An 18,891-nucleotide genomic window follows, 5' to 3' on the forward strand; every position below is an offset into this window, starting at 1 on the left:
TTCATTCCATCCCATCTTAAATGCACAGGGGATAGCAACATTGCCTGGTCTTGCTTGGTTTGGTAGTTTAACCTTGGATTTATGGATGTAACAATGAATGGTATTCACTGAAATGGTTTTCCTGAGCCCATTTAGTTATTTCTACTACAGAGCTGTTTCTAATATAGTCATGTCTAAGGCGCCGTCATTCAATATCAGGTTTGTGGCACTATTGTTTGCATACTGCGATTCCTCCAATTCGATGGATCTTTCATTGCTATTAAGTGCCTCAATCACCGAATTCAAAGAAATATTATTATGCCTGCACAATCTCTGAGTGTTTTCATTGTTAGGGTTTTATTTGTTATTGTGAAATACAGTGGGGCAAAAAAGTATTTAGTCAGCCACCGATTGTGCAAGTTCCCCCACTTAAAATGATGACAGAGGTCAGTAATTTGCACCAGAGGTACACTGCAACTGTGAGAGACAGAATGTGAAAAAAAAAATCCATGAATCCACATGGTAGGATTTGTGAAGAATTTATTCGTAAATCAGGGTGGAAAATAAGTATTTGGTCAATAACAAAAATACAACTCAATACTTTGTAACATAACCTTTGTTGGCAATAACAGAGGTCAAACGTTTACTATAGGTCTTTACCAGGTTTGCACACACAGTAGCTGGTATTTTGGCCCATTCCTCCATGCAGATCTTCTCGAGAGCAGTGATGTTTTGGGGCTGTCGCCGAGCAACACGGACTTTCAACTCCCACCACAGATTTTCTATGGGGTTGAGGTCTGGAGACTGGCTAGGCCACTCCAGGACTTTCAAATGCTTCTTACGGAGCCACTCCTTTGTTGCCCGGGCGGTGTGTTTTGGATCATTGTCATGTTGGAAGACCCAGCCTCGTTTCATCTTCAAAGTTCTCACTGATGGAAGGAGGTTTTGGCTCAAAATCTCACGATACATGGCCCCATTCATTCTGTCCTTAACACGGATCAGTCGTCCTGTCCCCCTGGCAGAAAAACAGCCCCATAGCATGATGTTTCCACCCCCATGCTTCACAGTAGGTATGGTGTTCTTGGGATGCAACTCAGTATTCTTCTTCCTCCAAACACGACGAGTTGAGTTTATACCAAAAAGTTCTACTTTGGTTTCATCTGACCACATGACATTCTCCCAATCCTCTGCTGTATCATCCATGTGCTCTCTGGCAAACTTCAGACGGGCCTGGACATGCACTGGCTTCAGTAGCGGAACCAAGCTGCTTGCCTATTGTAGATTCACTCTTCCCAGTCTGGTGCAGGTCTACAATACTTTTCCTGGTGTCCTTCGAAAGCTCTTTGGTCTTGGCCATGGCGGAGTTTGGAGTCTGACTGTTTGAGGCTGTGGACAGGTGTCTTTTATACAGATGATGAGTTCAAACAGGTGCCATTCATACAGGTAACGAGTGGGGGACAGAAAAGCTTCTTACAGAAGACGTTACAGGTCTGTGAGAGCCAGAGATTTTCCTTGTTTGAGGTGACCAAATACTTATTTTCCACCCTAATTTACGAATAAATTCTTTACAAATCCTACCATGTGAATTCATGGATTTTTTTTTTCACATTCTGTCTCTCACAGTTGAAGTGTACCTCTGGTGCAAATTACTGACCTCTGTCATCATTTTAAGTGGGGGAACTTGCACAATCGGTGGCTGACTAAATACTTTTTTGCCCCACTGTACATCAGAATTAGCATGTATTATTAAAGATTCTCACTTTCAATGTTGGGTTTTCTTTGTACTAGTTGAATGTTGGGTTTAAAGGAATTGCACATTTTCTTTTTTTGAAATGCACTTGGACTCCACTGGTTACTCAATAACTTATTTCTAATATTTTACATACGCTGGAAATATATGTGATGTGGTTTGTAAGACTGTAGCAAGGTCTTGACTTAAAATACAGTCTCAAAAGGCCTAGCTGAGGGTCCATTTTTAAGTTGCTAAAATATGGATGGATGTATTGGGACTTGTCATATACTGATTAGTTAATATTTTATATTTAAAATATAAAAATGTCATAAAAATTAAAACATTTTACAAGGATAGAAACTTTTATGAAAAAAGTCTCTAAAGTGGCATTATTTATGGCAATTTTTGCATACAGTGCCGCATATACTGTATTTTCTGCACTATAAGGCACATTTAAAATCTTTTAATTTTCTCAAAAATTGACAATGCACCTTATGTATGAATTCTGGTCGTACTTATTGACCTCGAAGAGATTTTATGTGGCACACAGCATTCACAAATCTGTCAAAAACTGTTTTGGCACAACTTTGGTAAGCTACGAAGCCGCACCACTTGATGGGTTGTCGGAGCATTACGGCTACCGTAGTCAGGAGCCTTGCAGAGTAATCTGGGTCCAAAACTCCAGCCGCTTCAGGTCCCAAAGTCAAAAGAACACTGCGGCATCACTGAGAGTTAAAAACTGTCTAAATTCTTTCATCCTTAATAAAATGATCAGCGTTGTTACTTTACCAGGTGTAGCAATTAAGTTTAACATCCAGGCATCCATGAAAACAGAATTTATTAAATTTAACGGAGTTACAAGTTAGCAGGAAGTTAGCTCACTAGTTTCCACCTAAACATGATATAGCAACAAATGCAATCGCATGGTAGGATGCTGTAAACGGACCAAACTTCAGTCAGGAGAACAACTGAGATAATCCATCAACAATATGAGGTTAGTCATTAATATACTGCAACAACATGGGAATAGAGCAGCTGCGAGAGAATTCAACATTAATGAATCAATAGTACAGAAGTGGAGGAAGCAAGAAGAATGATTTGAGTAAAGTTTGACTTATCTGACTGTTTTCTTTCGCTTAATGCGCCTTATAATCCGCTGTGCCTTATCTATGAAAAATACGGCAGTACAGTTTTAAATTCCTATTACTTAAGTCTGATTGTGGCTTTGTTTTTATTCTTAAGTCCATGTTATGTTAGAGTGGCATACAGAAATGTTTAGGGCTAATTCAACTATTCATCAGTTAGATTTCTGTTTCATAAATGCAAATCCGTTTCAGAAATGTTTCTTGTTTACATGCTTCCAGAAACAGTTTATACTCCAAATGTGTTTTTCTTTTTTCCTTTTAGCTTTGTGTTTCACGAAAATGTTTTTAATGTAACACAAGGTTAGACAAAGAAATACTTTATTTATATCTCTTATTTTTCCCTCTCCTTGTTTTTTTCTACCCTCTTTCCTTCTCTACTTATTTTAATCTATCTCTGTCTCACAGCTTCCTTATTAAGTGAACAAACACAGTAGAGGCAGCCAGAAAAAATGTCGACGAGGTGGTAGGTGAGAAGAAGAGGAGTTGAGAACATACTTGAAGAGGAGGCAGTGTCACTACTGAGTCTAAAGTGCATGGTCTGGTTTCTATTAGTGTATGTGTCGTTGTTGTTTTTTGGGTTGTTTGTTTTTTTGGGGGGTTTTTTGTTTTGTTTTTACTTAACTACTACCATTAAATCTGCAAGCTGAATAAGAATTGGTTGTCACTTCATACACTGGACAATAAAGGCACCATTTTGCATGTCATGTATCTTTGTTGTTTTTTCATGACTCTTTAGCGCTGAAGTTTTTTATGTGGTTATATAAACTGACCAGTGACAGTGGCAGTCTAATCATTTGTGACATATTGTTGTAAACATGAATTGAACCATATTTTTCAAAAATGCTGTTAAAAGTAAAACTGGAAACGAAAGATTTATGGTGGGTTAATGGGGATAAAAATGGGGCCAAAATCTCTAGGTCAATTCAGTATTTTTAAGTAACATGGACTAAGTAACCCTCTTTATTAAGTACATCTTGTTAGCACTGGGTGGGACTCCATTTTGCCTTCAGAACTTCCTTAATTCTTTATGGCATAGCCCCATATTGATTGTCCATACTGAACAATAGCATGACGGAGTTGCATGTCAAATTCTGTCCCCACAATCTGAACATCACAGCTTCGACACTCATTGGAATTAAGGAGTCATCAGACCAAACAACTTTTTTTTCTTTATCTTCTATTGTCCAGTGTTGTCTGTGAAAGTTCTCAGTCATCCAGGTCATCGTAGTCTAAGAAGCTTGGAAAGAAAAGCGTCTGGACTTCTTTAAGTTACTTAAAGTATTTCACCTCTCATCTGAGAAGCTTCTTCAGGTCTAAGGGTCAAATGGTGGAGAGTCCCAGATTTAAACCCAGTGGGAGTTTCCCAGATGCCTTAACGCCCACTCACATGTTGGGCCATCTGACCTCAGGAAATCACATGATAGGGTGGGGCCATGTTTCACAATGAGCTCACCCGAAACTCTGGCTGATTGTGACCCACACCTGCTTTCACACCTTGGCTCATGTGATTAGGTAGAGGATCATCAGGGGGTCCTTTGTCCCTCTTTGGGGGGAAACTCCCACTGGGTTTAAATCTGGGACTCCACCATTTGACCCTTAAAACGGAAGAAGCTTCTCAGATGAGAGGTGGAACGTCTTCAAGCAACTCAAAGAATTCCAGACACTTTTCTTTCCAAGCTCCTTAGATTGTCCAGTGTTGATGAGTCAATGTGAATTGTAGACTTAGTTTCCTGTTCTTATCTGACAGGAGTGGTATTTGGTGTGGCCTTCTGCTCCTGTAGCCCATGTGCATCAAGGGGTCAATGTGTTGTTGGAACTAGTGTGTATTTAAATTTGTTTTGTCTTCCTATGAGCTTGAAGCATTTACATCATTCTCCTCCGATCTCTGGCTTATCTTAATAGGGCCTTTCTCTGCAAACCGTAGAGATGGTTTAGTGGGAAAGTCTGTAGTTCTGCAGATTCTGCAATACCCAGACCAGTCCATCTGACACCAACATTCACACCAGTTAAAATCACTCTCATCACCTTTCTTCCCCAGTTCTGCCGCTCAGTTTGACCTTTAGCAGTTTGTCCTGACCATGTCTGCATGCATAAATACACTGAGTTGATGCATTTGCTGATTAGACATCTTGTGTTAAGAGTTATGCCTAATAAAATGGCCAGAGTGTAAGTTTATGACAATGATACATAATTGTGTAACATTATATGGATTAACATGGATAAATAAATAAATCAAGTCATTTGCAATTGAGGCGTTAGGGCTTTGAGCTTTTGTTGGTAGCTGAGACTCAGGATGATGGGTTTCGCTCAAGTTTTCACCATGTGATTCCATCTGTGTAGCTGTAACATATTGTCTTAACCTAAGATGAAAATATGTTATTTAAATGTCTCTGTTCCTGCTGTTTCTAAATATTCAATATGCTGACTACGTGTCTTTTAGCTGCTGGGTATATACTATATTGTCATCTGGCAGCTAAATTATACTTCATGTTATGCAGCTGAAACCACTTGGGTGAAATAAGGCAAAGGTTGTGATTGCAATGTAATAGAAAAAAAATAAACATCAAAAATGATTAGTGTGCTGCAGAACACAAACGGCAAACCAGCTGCCCAAAATTAAGTCAGTAAATAAATACATTAACAAACATACCTTAAACTGCCACTGAACTCATCACCAATGTAAAATGGTAGCTCGTGTACTGAGTTTAGAGAAGAATGGTTGGTAGTAATGTTATGTTTCTTGCAGAAAGTGAGAAGCATAGGTCATTTAGAGAATACATACATTTTTAATTCCTTCACTTTTGTATTGCCCACTAAAACAGTGAGTGGGATGTGCAATGGATCCATTTATGTAACCTGCTGTGTGTGGGCAGACAGAGAAATGGTACTTTAGATAGACTGGGTTTGACAAATGTTATAAAAATATTCCAATTCTTGTCTATTTCTGTTTTAAATCATGGGAACAGTGAACCATTCTCCATTTCTCAAATATGGTTTTCAAAATACACAGTTAAGTATTTGAGTTCATCAGAACACATTCTTAAGTAAAGGTAACAGAGTGGCTTATTCTTTACAGGTAGAACATGGTGTAATCAACTAAATATGTGTAACAGCATGGTAATACGCATAGCCACCCAATATGAAAGGTGACCCAATTCGATAAATGCCCACCCTCTTAAGGCTTGCAGGAAAATACTAACTTCCTTGGAGACCAAGTGTAATCACCGCAATATCTATCCTCAAGTTATACCATATTGAGCTTATTGATTGGGCCAAAAATGAGGCATTATGTTTTGAGGGTTTTTAAGTGCCGTCTGAAGCTGAGAGGCCCTTTGCTGCGACATATTTGAATAAAAGTGAAGAACAATGCTGATCATCAGCACTGCAAGCAGAATCTCCCATCTGTTTTCCCTCAAGTGTTGGCCTTTACGTGTGTCGGAAGAAAGCAGAACAAATGTCACCTTCAGGGGGGATAAGTATTTGCAAAGAGAGCAAAATCAATGTGGATATTAGATAGAGGACAGTTGTAGAACAAAATACACAATTACATGAAGAATAATCTTTCTGCTGGTTAGAAAAAAAAATCACAGTTTGCAGGCTAAAATTACACACTAATCTTTCACAGCTACATTAGTGTATGCAAATTACAAGTTTAGATTACACTGCTTTTCAGCAAAACACACTTTTTCTGCTGTAAAGACCGTTTAAGCTATTAAATGATTGAGTCCTTTATAATGTGTATCCTCCGTGCAGGTACCCAAAAATCTAAAAATACAGCCCATTAACTTGCACAGCTTCCAGATGTGTTCATCTGTTTTGCACAATAGCTTGACATTCTTTTTTTATTTATTTTCTTTTTATTGCACTAAAATTAGCATGAATGCCACATGTAATACAATGTTTTACTCCCAGAACTGATAATGTGAGATGGCAACAGGTTCAGTCCTATAAACCTTGTAAACATCCATCAGAAGACCACCTCCAGTTCCAGTAAATACAGCCCAGTAATTAAAACAAGGTTAAATGAAATCTCAGAAATTAGATTTACTTTGACATTGTGGCCACTGCACTGCATATAAATTAATGCCAGTATTTACAGCAGCCATACATTTACAATTACCTTTAATGTCTGTCTTTTACCTTTAGACCTTTAATGCTCTTTAAAATACACCATCAACACAATTTATATTATGCACAGGAGAATATTTTGTTTGTAACTGGGTTTCGCATGTTCTGCAGTGAACCCTTGCTGCTATATGTCCCTTATTTCAAAATCACATTTATCTAGAATTCTCATCAAATATGAAACTGACTGAAAAACCATGTCACCAGCCACTTCAGTCATTACCTTGCTGGTACCAGACTCCACACTCTATTTCCTTCAGAAATGCCTTAATTCTTTGTAGCATGGATTCAACAAGGTCCCGGTAACATTCCTTGGGGATTTTGGTCTAAACTGACATGATAGCATCGCACACTTGCTGCTAAATATCTATAATGCAAATCTTCCACCACATCCCAAAGGTGCTATAGTGGACTGAGTTCTGGTGACTGTGAAGGCCATTTGAGTACCATAAACACTCTGATGTTCAGTAAGCCATTTTGAGATTATCAGAGCTTTGTCACACGGGGTATTATCCTGCTAGAAGCAGTCATCAAAAGACAGGCACATTGGGGTCATAAAGGGAGGTACGTGGTCAGCAATAATACCAAGATAGGCTGTGGCTTGTAAACAATACTAAGGTGCCCAGAGTGTGCCAAAAAAATGTACCACACCACAAAGGAGGACGGATCCGTGCTTTCATGTTGTTTATGTTAAATTCTGACCCTACAATGTCATACTGAAATGTGAGACTTGTCATCTTCTCTTATCCACAATAGAAGTTTCCTCTTCTTAGCTGACAGGAGTGGCACTTAATGTAGTCATCTGCTGCTGCAATCCATCTGCTTCAAGGTTCGACTTGTTGTGCATTGCGTACTTTGGTTATAACTGGTGGTTATTTGAATCAATCTTGCCTTACTATCAGCTTGAAGCACTCTAGCCATTTTCCTCTTACCTCTGGCATCAACAAGGCATTTTCATCCAGAGAACTGTTGCTCACTGGATGCTTGCTCCTTTTCAGACCATTCCCTGTAAACACTAGAGATGCTTGGGCGTAAAAAATCCCAGCAGATCAGCAGTTTCTGAAATGCTCAGATCAGCTCAGGTCATTATTTTTGTAAATATGAGTAAATCAGATGCCATCAAGTGGATTTCCGAACTGAAGTAAATATGTGGGGTTACTAGTTTCTTTCACTTAGAGGTAGCAAGAGTGTACTCAGGCTGCTTGCAGTCTAGCCTATGCCAGGATGTGCCTCTACCCCTGTGAAAAGAAAATATTTTCATAGATTTTAGGAAAAACCTGTAATATGCCTCAAAAGCATGAATTCTGCTCCAGTCCAAAAGCACACCAGCTGGGTTACATGATTGTTGTTGTTTAAAAAAAAAAGAAGAAGAAGTGGTTATTATAGTTCTTTAGTACCTGCTAATATTAATTTCCATGCATCAAGTTAAGCATTAAAATCAAAGAAATACACTTTGTGGCATTTTGTGAAGATGGCAGGTCTGACATTTCTGAGTTATTGGTGGTTCGGTTCTATAGATAGCAATTCAGATAAATTCTTTTCTGGAGCCTGTCTTTCATGTCTGCACTTTGTATCGCACACATACAACAACTGGTGAAGAACAGCATCTTTTTTAATTTTTTTATTTACAGTCTGAAATACAAAGAACTAATGATCTGTCCCTACCATCCTCTAATGGATTCAAGAGTTGGCTGCAGGTTGGTTGTGTTATTTTATCTGTTACTTTGTACTCTTTGGGGATATTGATATCTGGCATTTAAAAAAAGGCTATTGTTCATCATTGCCAATCATGAATAAACTATGTGGACTGAAATAACTTTTCAAAAAAGTCAGTTTTCTGAAATGTGTAAATTAGATTTATCTTCTTTTTTTCCACACAATTTTACCTTTCATTTAAATGTCTCTAATCTCATGCTGCCTGTAATTTTAAACAGCCTCACAGCCACTGGAGCCTTTTTCTTAGAAATGATGCTGCAACCTGCTGTCAGGTCTGATTTGACTCTGCTGTCTGATGTTCTTGGCTTATCTGACCTGTATTTCAACTACTGCTGTGCCACGACCAACTTTGAAAAAACTCTTCTGCTGTCTGTTGTTCAGGGCATGGTGTCACCTCACTGTGGATCAACCTTTCCTCCCATAGGCCACAAACACTTTCTCCAGGCACCCAGAGCTGTAATGATTATCATCAGAGACCTGCTGTAGTTGTTGCTGTTTTGTTGCATCACTGTCTGTGGTGTGTGCTTGTATCTCTTGAGTTTGTGTAAATGTATCAAAGTGTGTGTGTGTTTATCCATGAGTACATGCATGTTTTGTATTGTTGAATTTATTAGCTAAGGCATATTTGATTTATGGGGAAACAGCTATGATAGACTGAGAGAAGTTGGAAGCAAGAATTATTTAGCAGTTTGAGTACTTCGCAGTAGGGCTGAACGATATATCGCATTTGCGATAATATCGCGACATGATCAAGTGCAATTTTCTAACCGCAAAGGCTGCGATTATACTCTGGACATGTCCAAATTCATGGGCTGCATCCTCCTGAGGCCGCATTTGTAGACCGATTACGTCACAGCGACGCGCCGAAGGCTGTCCAAATTACTACCATATCCCAGAATTCATAGCGCGGCCCAGCCAAACTCCAGTTTCCAGCAATGGCGGCCGCTACTAAGTTTTAAAATTACTCATACTAATCTTTCTGGGTCACAAAATAAACTTTTAACATATTTTCAGGCGAGAAAGTAGTTGTGTAAACTAGAGATGGACCGATCCGATATTACGTATCGGTATCGGTCCGATACTGACCTAAATTACTGGATCGGATATCGGAGAAAAATAAAAAATGTAATCCGATCCATTAAATATCACGAAAGCACCTCGCAAAACTTGCAACACGCCGTAACTCACCTCAGAACGTTAGCAGTCGGAGCAGTATGCATCACGTGATAGAGCAGCTGTGGCATGCCGGACCTGTTGGTGGTCTGGATAGCATGTGGAGCTTCGCTAGCAACCTGGCATTTCATCTCCGACAAAGTTATCCCCGAGAGAAGTAAAGCAAGTGTGTAAGTCCATCTCTGAATGTTTGTAAAGCATTCCCACGTTAAGCTTAACAAGCGACTGCCTCTCGCTCTCCGGCTGCTACTTCAATCGTGAAACTGCTTAAATGATCAGCTGATCAGCTTTTCTGTCGCGAGTCCGTCTCTCTTGTTTGTTTTTGGCCCACTTTGCACCAGAAAGAGGAAACCAGTGGCTGAACAACAGCAGAACGTTTAAGCTTGATAAGGTGTTGTTAGAATTTATTTAATATTTCTTTCTACACCAGGATCTTTTTCTACGTAGCTGACGCTGGTAACTGTGCAGGGGCGGATCTAGCAAAGTTTAGCCAGGGGGGCCGATAGGGCATGAACAGGGAAAAGGGGGCACAAAGACATACTTTTCTTTCTTATTCTCATTTAAAATGTCGATCTTTTAATAAATAATTATCTGACACCCAAAGTTTTAATTTGATGTAAAATGAATAGAAGTCCATTACTGTATATAGTAACTATTAAGTCTAATATATATCCTAGTAAGCTATAGTAGTTTTACTTTGGGAAGGTACCATCTGTGCAGTCTGCAATTTTGTTGAAGAAAGATGTTGAATCTATTTAATATTTCTTGAAAAATAATTGATTTCTGTGCATTTTTTTTCACACTGCATCAAATTAAGGTTGATTACGTCGATTAAGCATCATGAGGTGGCGCGTGAGGGGTGGTTCCTTATTTTTTATTTATTTATGTTTGTTGTTGCTGGGAGTTGGAACCCTATTAGTTAGGTTGCTTAATATTTACGCTAAGTACTCTTTAAAATACCAGAATAGGGAGGATGGTGTAGGTTTAAGTTTATTAGATTGATCAGTATTGCTGAACTATGAAATATTTTTTTGCATACAGGTATAACAGAATAGCTTTAGTGTAGTTGTTGTTTTAAACTTGAGTATGAACTTGCAGACTTGCAAAATGCAGCAAGATATTTTAAAAAACAGTTTTGTTGATTAAAAAAACACTATATCGGATTCATATCGGTATCGGCAGATATCCAAATTTATGATATCGGTATCGGTATCGGACATAAAAAAGTGGTATCGTGCCATCTCTAGTGTAAACATCAAATATCTGCTCGGTTTATCAAGATATCCCATATTTGCAAAAGTGCTTCGACGTTTTCAGAGGCGTCTGCTACCCACCAGCTCGACAGCTAGCCGGGAGCTCGAGGGTTACTGATGCGGCCGAGAACGGCACAACTCCCGGCACATCATTTTCAGATCACCGCGGAGTTTCGCTGCTCGGGTTAAACGTAATATATAAGTCACTTAGACAACCTAAAAATGTTATTGTTGGGCTTTTTTCAGTGTTTTGTTTGTTCGTGAGTAAATCGGTTTGGCTGAGATTAAAGTTATTAGATTAGATAAAATAAAACTTTATTAATCCCCCGGGTGGGTTCCTCCTTGGTTTTCACACAGCTGACTAAACGTCAAACAGAAAACTTATTAAACAGAAGTATGAGACAGTCGAGAATTTACACCAGTGTCTGGTTATATTTTAGATAGCAAGAAGCAGACGGCCGAGTTTAATAAACTCCACCGAGACAGCGGTGACGCTAATCAGAAGGCTAGACCGTCCAATTTCACGCCTTTAAATTTTAAAGGCGTGTTTGTGTGTGTGTTTATACAATTGCTATTATGTTTGCACTTTATGTGTAATGTTACTGACTGCAGAGATCAGTAAGATGTGTGTATTTTTTATTTATTAGTTTTATTTATTTAATATTATTTTTTAATTGAATGACTGTCTAGTAGTTCACAGATGTCGAAAAACTGAGTGTGGTAAAGCCACTGATTTTTTTTATGTATATTTCTGCAATCTGCACATTGTACTGACTTTCATTTTAATGTTTACACCAGGGTTCCTTGTCAGCACTTTATGCTCAGATGTTTGTAAGCTAAAAATAAACTATTGTGTATGTTCAAATATACTGTTGTGATTGAAGAAGTTAAATAAAAATGTCAGTCATCAATTCATGCATCACCTCATGTCATCATAACAGAGGTCTGTCTTCCAGGAAAGAACAGTTTAAAATTAATGTAATATAGTATTGGCCATACTATATGATGTATTGCTTGTCTTTGTTTAATAATACAGAAGACAAAGACCTTAAAAAATAATCGCATATCGCATCGCAATCGCAATATTGGGGCAAAAAAATCGCAATTAGATTATTTTCCATAATCGTTCAGCCCTACTTCGCAGTATTCTCTCCCTTTTTTTTCTTCTGTCACTTTGTAGCATTGTTGGCTGGCCGCCTTTGATAAGCTATTGTTTGTTCATTTTGTAGAACAGCCTATTAAACCCAAAATATGAAGAGCAAAGAAACAAATGACAGGAGAAAATAAGTATCTTTTATGTTAATTGGCAGTTCTTGTTTAAATTATTTGTCAGTTAAATTGTGTTGTAAAATAAATAAAAAAAAGTAGTGATGCAGTGGTTGGTACTGTTGGACTACATGTTCTCTATGTTCCTGCATAGGTTCTCTCCAGATACTCCCACCATCCAAAAACATGATTGCTAGGTTAACTGGTGATTCTAAATTGACTGTGGATGTGAATGTAAGCATGAATGATTGTCTGTCTCTCTGTGTTAGCCCCTGCCATAGACTGGTGACCTGTCCAGGGTGTAGCCTGCCACTTTCCCCATGACAGCTAGGATAGGCTAATTAATTGCTCCTGCCTTTTACGCTAATCACATCAGTGAGAAAAGCTATTTCAGGAGGAATCACTGGAGGATTGACAATAACTCTGTTTCCATGCACAAGTCTTTAACAACCACTTACGCTCATATTTTATTACCTGTTATTTGCTCATCAGTGCAAGTATTTAAGCAGCCAAACACATGGCAGCAACTCAGTGTATTTAGGCATTGTTTGAAGTAATGACTCCAAGTCCTGTTTTCTTTTGGTTTTCTGTGTTGGTGTATTTAAAGTATCCCAGCATATGGTGGACATAGAGAGTGGGTCTGAGTGGGTAAACCATCACAGAACCATCAACAATAACAAAAATGTTGTTTGTACAGAAGACTGCATGGAAGACGTGGAAAACAGAGGTTAGTGAAAGAGATCTGAATTTCATTTGCAGAAGTATCTGATCAAAGGCCACAGAGTACTGGGATTAAAGTTATGAAAACTTTAATTGACGATAAGGGGTAAAGAAAAGATTCAAGTCAGGTGACAGATCAAAGGTTCAGACCTACAAAACAAAACCAAATGTACACAATACCACGAAGTCACACTCCAGGAAGAGGGGAGCTTCCGTTCGCCTACAGGGACTGTTTGCATTAAACAACATGTAGACATGCTCAGGATGACCTGCTGAAGTTTAAACTGAGCATGAAAAAGGGTAAAAGACAGATGATTTAAGTGATTGGATAGATGATATGTGTCATATGGTTTGGTATGAATAGTTCCATATCTGTTAACGTGCTGGGATTTTTGTGCTGATAGGAAGGCAACAGCAACTCAGATAACTACACATTAAAGCCAAAACACACAGAAAAGCATCTCTGAACACACAACACATCAAACCTCAAATCAGGGTGCCACTCGTGTCAGCTAAGAACGTGAAACTGACGTTACAAGGGGATTTCTGTTGCAACATTCCGATCATATTTGGCTTAAAAAAATATGACATTTTGGGTGTATCCTGCCTTGTGTCAAAGGTTCAGGCTAATGTTGTGCAATTTTCTGCAAGATATTTTCTTGGCACACTTTGGGCCACTTACTATCCAACTGACCATCATTTAAATGCAACAGCATTTAAGTATTGTCGCTGATCATGTCTGTCTTTTTATAACTGCAGTCTACTCACCTTCTGATGGCTGCTAGCAGGAAAACACCGTCACAAAGCTCACATCATCTCAGGATGCTTTTTTGAACATGGCAATAAATTGTACTCACTGAACTCAAATGCCCTCCACCATCATCAGATCTCAGTCTAGTAGAGCAACTTTGGTATGTGGTGGAACGGAAGATTGGCATCGTGGCCAAAAGTCTGCAGCAACTGTGTGATGCCATCATGTCAATTTTGTTCAAAATTCCTGAGGGACATTTTCAACACCTTGGAAAAAAACAAAAAACAAGCCTCTAACCCAATGTTAACAAGCTGTACCTAATATAGTAGCCATTAAGTGTATATCACCATTTACTTGGCACTGCATGAAGATAAGCCTGGGTTTGGCCTCAAACATAATCACAAATGTATATCATAGCAGCCTTACAAGAGAAAGGGACAGAGTAACTGCAGAGTCTGTTTAAAAAAAAAAGTATTAAAAGAAAGTGTTTAAAGATAACATAATATTTTGGTGTTGATATCTTATGAGATGCAGGGTTCAGAAGAACCATCTACCACATGTGTGCTTTTGCTTGCAGGGGAACTCATCTATTTCATCTATATTTCTGATAAAACCCTGATAACCACGACCACTATGGGAAAAATCTTTTTAAAAAAAACCTTTTGTGTGTGGGTGTATATATGTGAAGTCAAGGACAGAGTAGATGTAATGTTATCTATACTGTCAAACTTTCATTATCTTCTTATGAAAATCCCTACATGTTGCGATTAAAAAAAAAAAATCTTAAAAGTTCCTTTCACTCTTTTTCACTTAACTTTTTAGCACCACCATGAACTCACTATTAAATTAACTTTCCCGTTCCTTGGGCTATGTCCAAAAACTTGCAAAACTACATTTCCATCAGTCTTACTTTAACTTTCTTTAGTTCATATGTGGCGTTTGGGTTTAATTCCTTTAGCAAGTGTTGCTGACTGTAATTGATGTAAGAAAGCAGAAAGATTAAAACCTTTGTAGACTGTAGATTTAATGCTTCATCTGTGCCTCATTTTGTATTCACAGATCAGTGAAAATGCAAATCCATTGATCCCACCCCAGCAATCCAGAACCAGCTCATACTTATTTGCATAGAATAGAAACGAAGAACTGTGTCCAAAATACACAACTACTGGGAATGGTCCTAAAGTCTGCTACACATATATAATTTTCTTTTCTCTACACTGAATACCTACAGGACTTTGGGGAGTAAATCATCATTTATATTACTAGCTTGTATCTTTTACTCTGCATGACTTGCATATAGTTTGAAGAATCTGGAGATAAATGATAAATGGACTGGTACCTCTCTATTCAGTTGAGCACTCAAAGCACTTTCTTACTACAAGTCTCATTAACCCAATCACACACTCATTCATACAGTTCTTTTATCTACATCTAAGCACTTTCAAACACATTCCCTCTCTCTCTCTTTCTCTCATGCACACACACACACACACTTCAATAGATGCATTGGGAGCACCTTGAGGCTCTGTATTTTGTCCAAGGATACTTTGGCATGTGGGTTAAACAAATCAGGGATCGAGCCACCAATCTTTCAAATAGGAGATGACCCACTCTGCCACGACCCACTGAGTCACGGCCACCTTGCCCATAACATAACCAACGCACAACTCCTTTCTCATCCATACCTTTGCTGTAAAAAACACTCTTCCTATCTTCACAAAGATCCTGCAAGAGACACGAGTCAACTTCCACAGCAACTTTTCTCTTGCAGCGATCTGAAGAGCTGTTATCAGAACCTCCATCCTACAACACCACATCTCCAGCAACCAGTGCCCTGAGACCCAGTTACAAAGTACGCTTATATCATTGTGAAAAAGTGTGTACGTGTGTATTTATTTAAGTCGTGTGTATGTGAAAGACAAGAAAATTAGAGGGAAAAACAAGGTTGCTACACAAGCTGCTAGACCCAAATTGCATTTGCATTTTCCTCTCATGTTTTCTAAATATAACTTTTACAGCTTTTAATTACTTTTTTTTTTCAACAGGATTTCTCTACGTGGTTTTTTTCTTTGAAAAAGATCATTTTCTTTGCAGTCACTGACTTGAGAGGGTTAGTGAAGTTTGTTTTTTTTATCTGGCAGTGAGCCTGTAATTGCACTTTGTCATGCACACATATACAAAGAGACACGCTCACGGGCAGACACCTACACAGCTGTATTCGCACACGCACTCTGTACCATGCAGCATATAATTACATGCTGTTACAGTGACGGCCTTGGGGCCTGTCAGCCTGCCGTTGGTTCTAATACCTCAAGTGGGTACACTGTGTTGCCCAGTAATACAGGCTCACATATGCAGTCACGCTGATACCCAGCTGGAGTAGGACGGTTAGGTTTCAAGGCTGACTCTTGACATTCCTGATTCATTTTCTGTGAAGTGTACTTGTCCTACAGCAACATGTAATACACAGTAATTGTCACTACTCTTTCTAACTCACTTTAACTCACCCATTCTCACCAAATTATCAGAGCCTATCAATCTTTCTCTCCATTTCCCCTTTCTGTCCTATCTAAGGACATGGAGAAACAAGATGGCGCGGCCACGTCCAGACGCCTTCCTGACCGCTCCGCTCCGACTATCCACTTTTCTTATTTTTTACCTATTTTTTGCTCTGGTTTACATCCCAAAATCCTCTAGTCTTATAGTATACGACAGCGGATCACTTGTAAACATCGGTGCCAAGGTTGCACATCTAATCTTGGACACTTTTAAACCTGACCCTTCCTGGCCGCCAGAGATTCTACGCGGCGCGGAGAACAACAAAGGACGGGCCGCTCATCTGAGGCACAGAACAAAGAAGCGCTGGGGAAAACGCGCTGGTATTAGGAACAGACTGAGACAGCAGGCGCACTGCCCAGTATCCTACTGGCCAATGTACAATCCATGGAGAACAAGCTCGATGACCTAAGAGCAAGGGTCACCTTCCTTTTTTTTTTTTTTTTTTTTTTTTGGGTCACCTTCCAACGTGACATGAGGGACTGCAACATTCTGTGCTTCACGGAGACATGGCTGACCCCCACCGTGCCGGACCAGGCCGTAACTCCGTCGGATTCATTCTTTGTGCTCCGCGCGGACAGAACGGCAGAGTCGAACAAAACCAAAGGTGGGGGAGTGTGTTTCATGATAAACAGAAAGTGGTGTGATGCCAGGAGCATTTCTACTCTCTCCAGCGGCTGCTCGCCACATCTGGAGTTCCTGAGCATTAAGTGCCACCCTTTCTATCTGCCCCGTGAGTTCACCTCAGTCATCGCCACGGCGGTCTACATCCCACCCCAAGCGGACACAGGTATGGCTTTGTCCGAATTACATGATGTGCTGAGCTCGCTTCAAAACAAGGACCCGGGCGCAGCCCTCATTGTAGCAGGAGACTTTAACAAAGCGAACCTCAGACAAGTCATGCCAAACTTTTACCAGCATGTCTCGTGTCCAACGAGAGGGGATCGGATTTTGGATCACTGCTACACGCCATACAAGCAGGGCTACAAAGCTGTCTCACACCCGGCTTTTGGGAAGTCTGACCACAACGCCATCTTCCTCATTCCCCAGTATAAACAAAGCATACGGAGGGAAGATGTGACCAAGAGGGAGGTAAAACGGTGGACTGCCCAATCAGAAGCTACGCTACAGGACGCACTCAACGACGTAGACTGGGACATGTTCAGAGCATGCGCAGTCGACATCAACGAGTTTACGGAAGTAGCAGTATGCTTCGTCAATATGCTAGCGGAGGAGATTATCCCCACTGCGAGAGTCACCACATTCCCAAACCAGAAACCGTGGATGGACAGATCGATCCGCACTGCAGTAAACGCCAGGACCGCCTCCTACAACGCGGGTCTCGCCACTGGCGATATGAGCGCCTACAAAGCGGCCTCATACGCCGTGCAGCGCGCGGTGAGAGATGCCAAACGCCGGTACCGGGAACGTGTGGAGTCCCGCTTCCACCAGGGCGACACACGGAGTATGTGGCACGGACTACGCACCATTACGGACTACAAAGCCAGGGACACTGCGCCGATCAACGCCGACTCTGCATTCACCAACGAGCTGAATCGGTTCTACGCCCGTTTCGATGTTAGCCAGGCGGCTAATGCTATCTACCGCCTGACTACCGAGGACAGTGACGTCATCAGCGAGAGACCGGTGACCAGCATCGCAGAGCATGACGTCCGAGCGGCACTGAGGAGAGTGAACACAAGGAAAGCGGCGGGGCCAGACGACATCACCGGCCGTCTGCTGCGCTGCTGTGCTGACCAGCTAGCAGGTGTGTTCACTTACATCTTCAACGAGTCCCTGGCGAAGTCTGTGGTCCCCACATGCTTCAAAAGATCCACCATCATCCCTGTGCCCAAGAACAGCAAACCCTCATCCCTGAACGATTACCGGCCAGTTGCACTGACCTCGGTAGTAATGAAGGTGTTTGAGAGGCTGCTGAAGAACATCATCTCCTCCTCCATCCCAGACACCACAGATCCGCTGCAGTTCGCCTACAGATCCAACAGATCCACAGAGGATGCCATCGCCCACGTCCTACACACCACTCTCAGCCACGTGGACAAGAAACAGGGTAACTATGTGCGAATGCTGTTTGTTGATTACAGTTCAGCGTTTAACACAATAGTGCCCTGCAGACTGTTCACAAAGCTGAGGGATCTGGGACTTAACAGCCGTCTGTGTGCATGGGTGTTGGACTTCCTCACTGGCAGAACTCAGGTGGTGAGGGTGGGCAGGTGCTTCTCCAACAGCATCACCATCAACACAGGAGCACCTCAGGGATGTGTCCTCTCGCCACTGCTCTACTCCCTCTACACTTCAGACTGTGTGGCCACCCACGGCTCCAACACCATTGTGAAGTTTGCTGACGACACAGTGGTGTTGGGTGCCATCTCCAACAACGATGAGGCGGCCTACATGGATGAAGTGAAGAATCTGGCATCGTGGTGCCAGGACAACCACCTCCAGCTGAACATC

At 40.6% G+C, this 18,891-nt stretch overlaps 1 protein-coding gene and 1 long non-coding RNA gene across 3 annotated transcripts in view; one reads left to right on the forward strand and one right to left on the reverse strand.

Moving 5' to 3' along the window:
* Window positions 1-3,560, forward strand: part of LOC309708416 (dolichyl-diphosphooligosaccharide--protein glycosyltransferase subunit TUSC3) — a 106,469-nt gene extending 102,909 nt beyond the window's left edge. For both annotated transcript variants that reach the window (XM_082536443.1, XM_082536444.1), the window contains exon 10: window positions 3,262-3,560. In XM_082536443.1, the coding sequence (XP_082392569.1) occupies window positions 3,262-3,277 (16 nt within the window). In that variant the 3' untranslated portion in view covers window positions 3,278-3,560. The remainder of the gene's footprint in view (window positions 1-3,261) is intronic.
* The window catches only part of LOC309708430, a 235,350-nt gene that overhangs the window by 86,004 nt on the left and 130,455 nt on the right, over window positions 1-18,891 (reverse strand). The window lies entirely within an intron of this gene.

Source organism: Aulonocara stuartgranti (assembly GCF_965226115.1).
Source record: "Aulonocara stuartgranti genome assembly, chromosome: 6".
Taxonomy (NCBI): Eukaryota; Metazoa; Chordata; class Actinopteri; order Cichliformes; family Cichlidae; genus Aulonocara; species Aulonocara stuartgranti.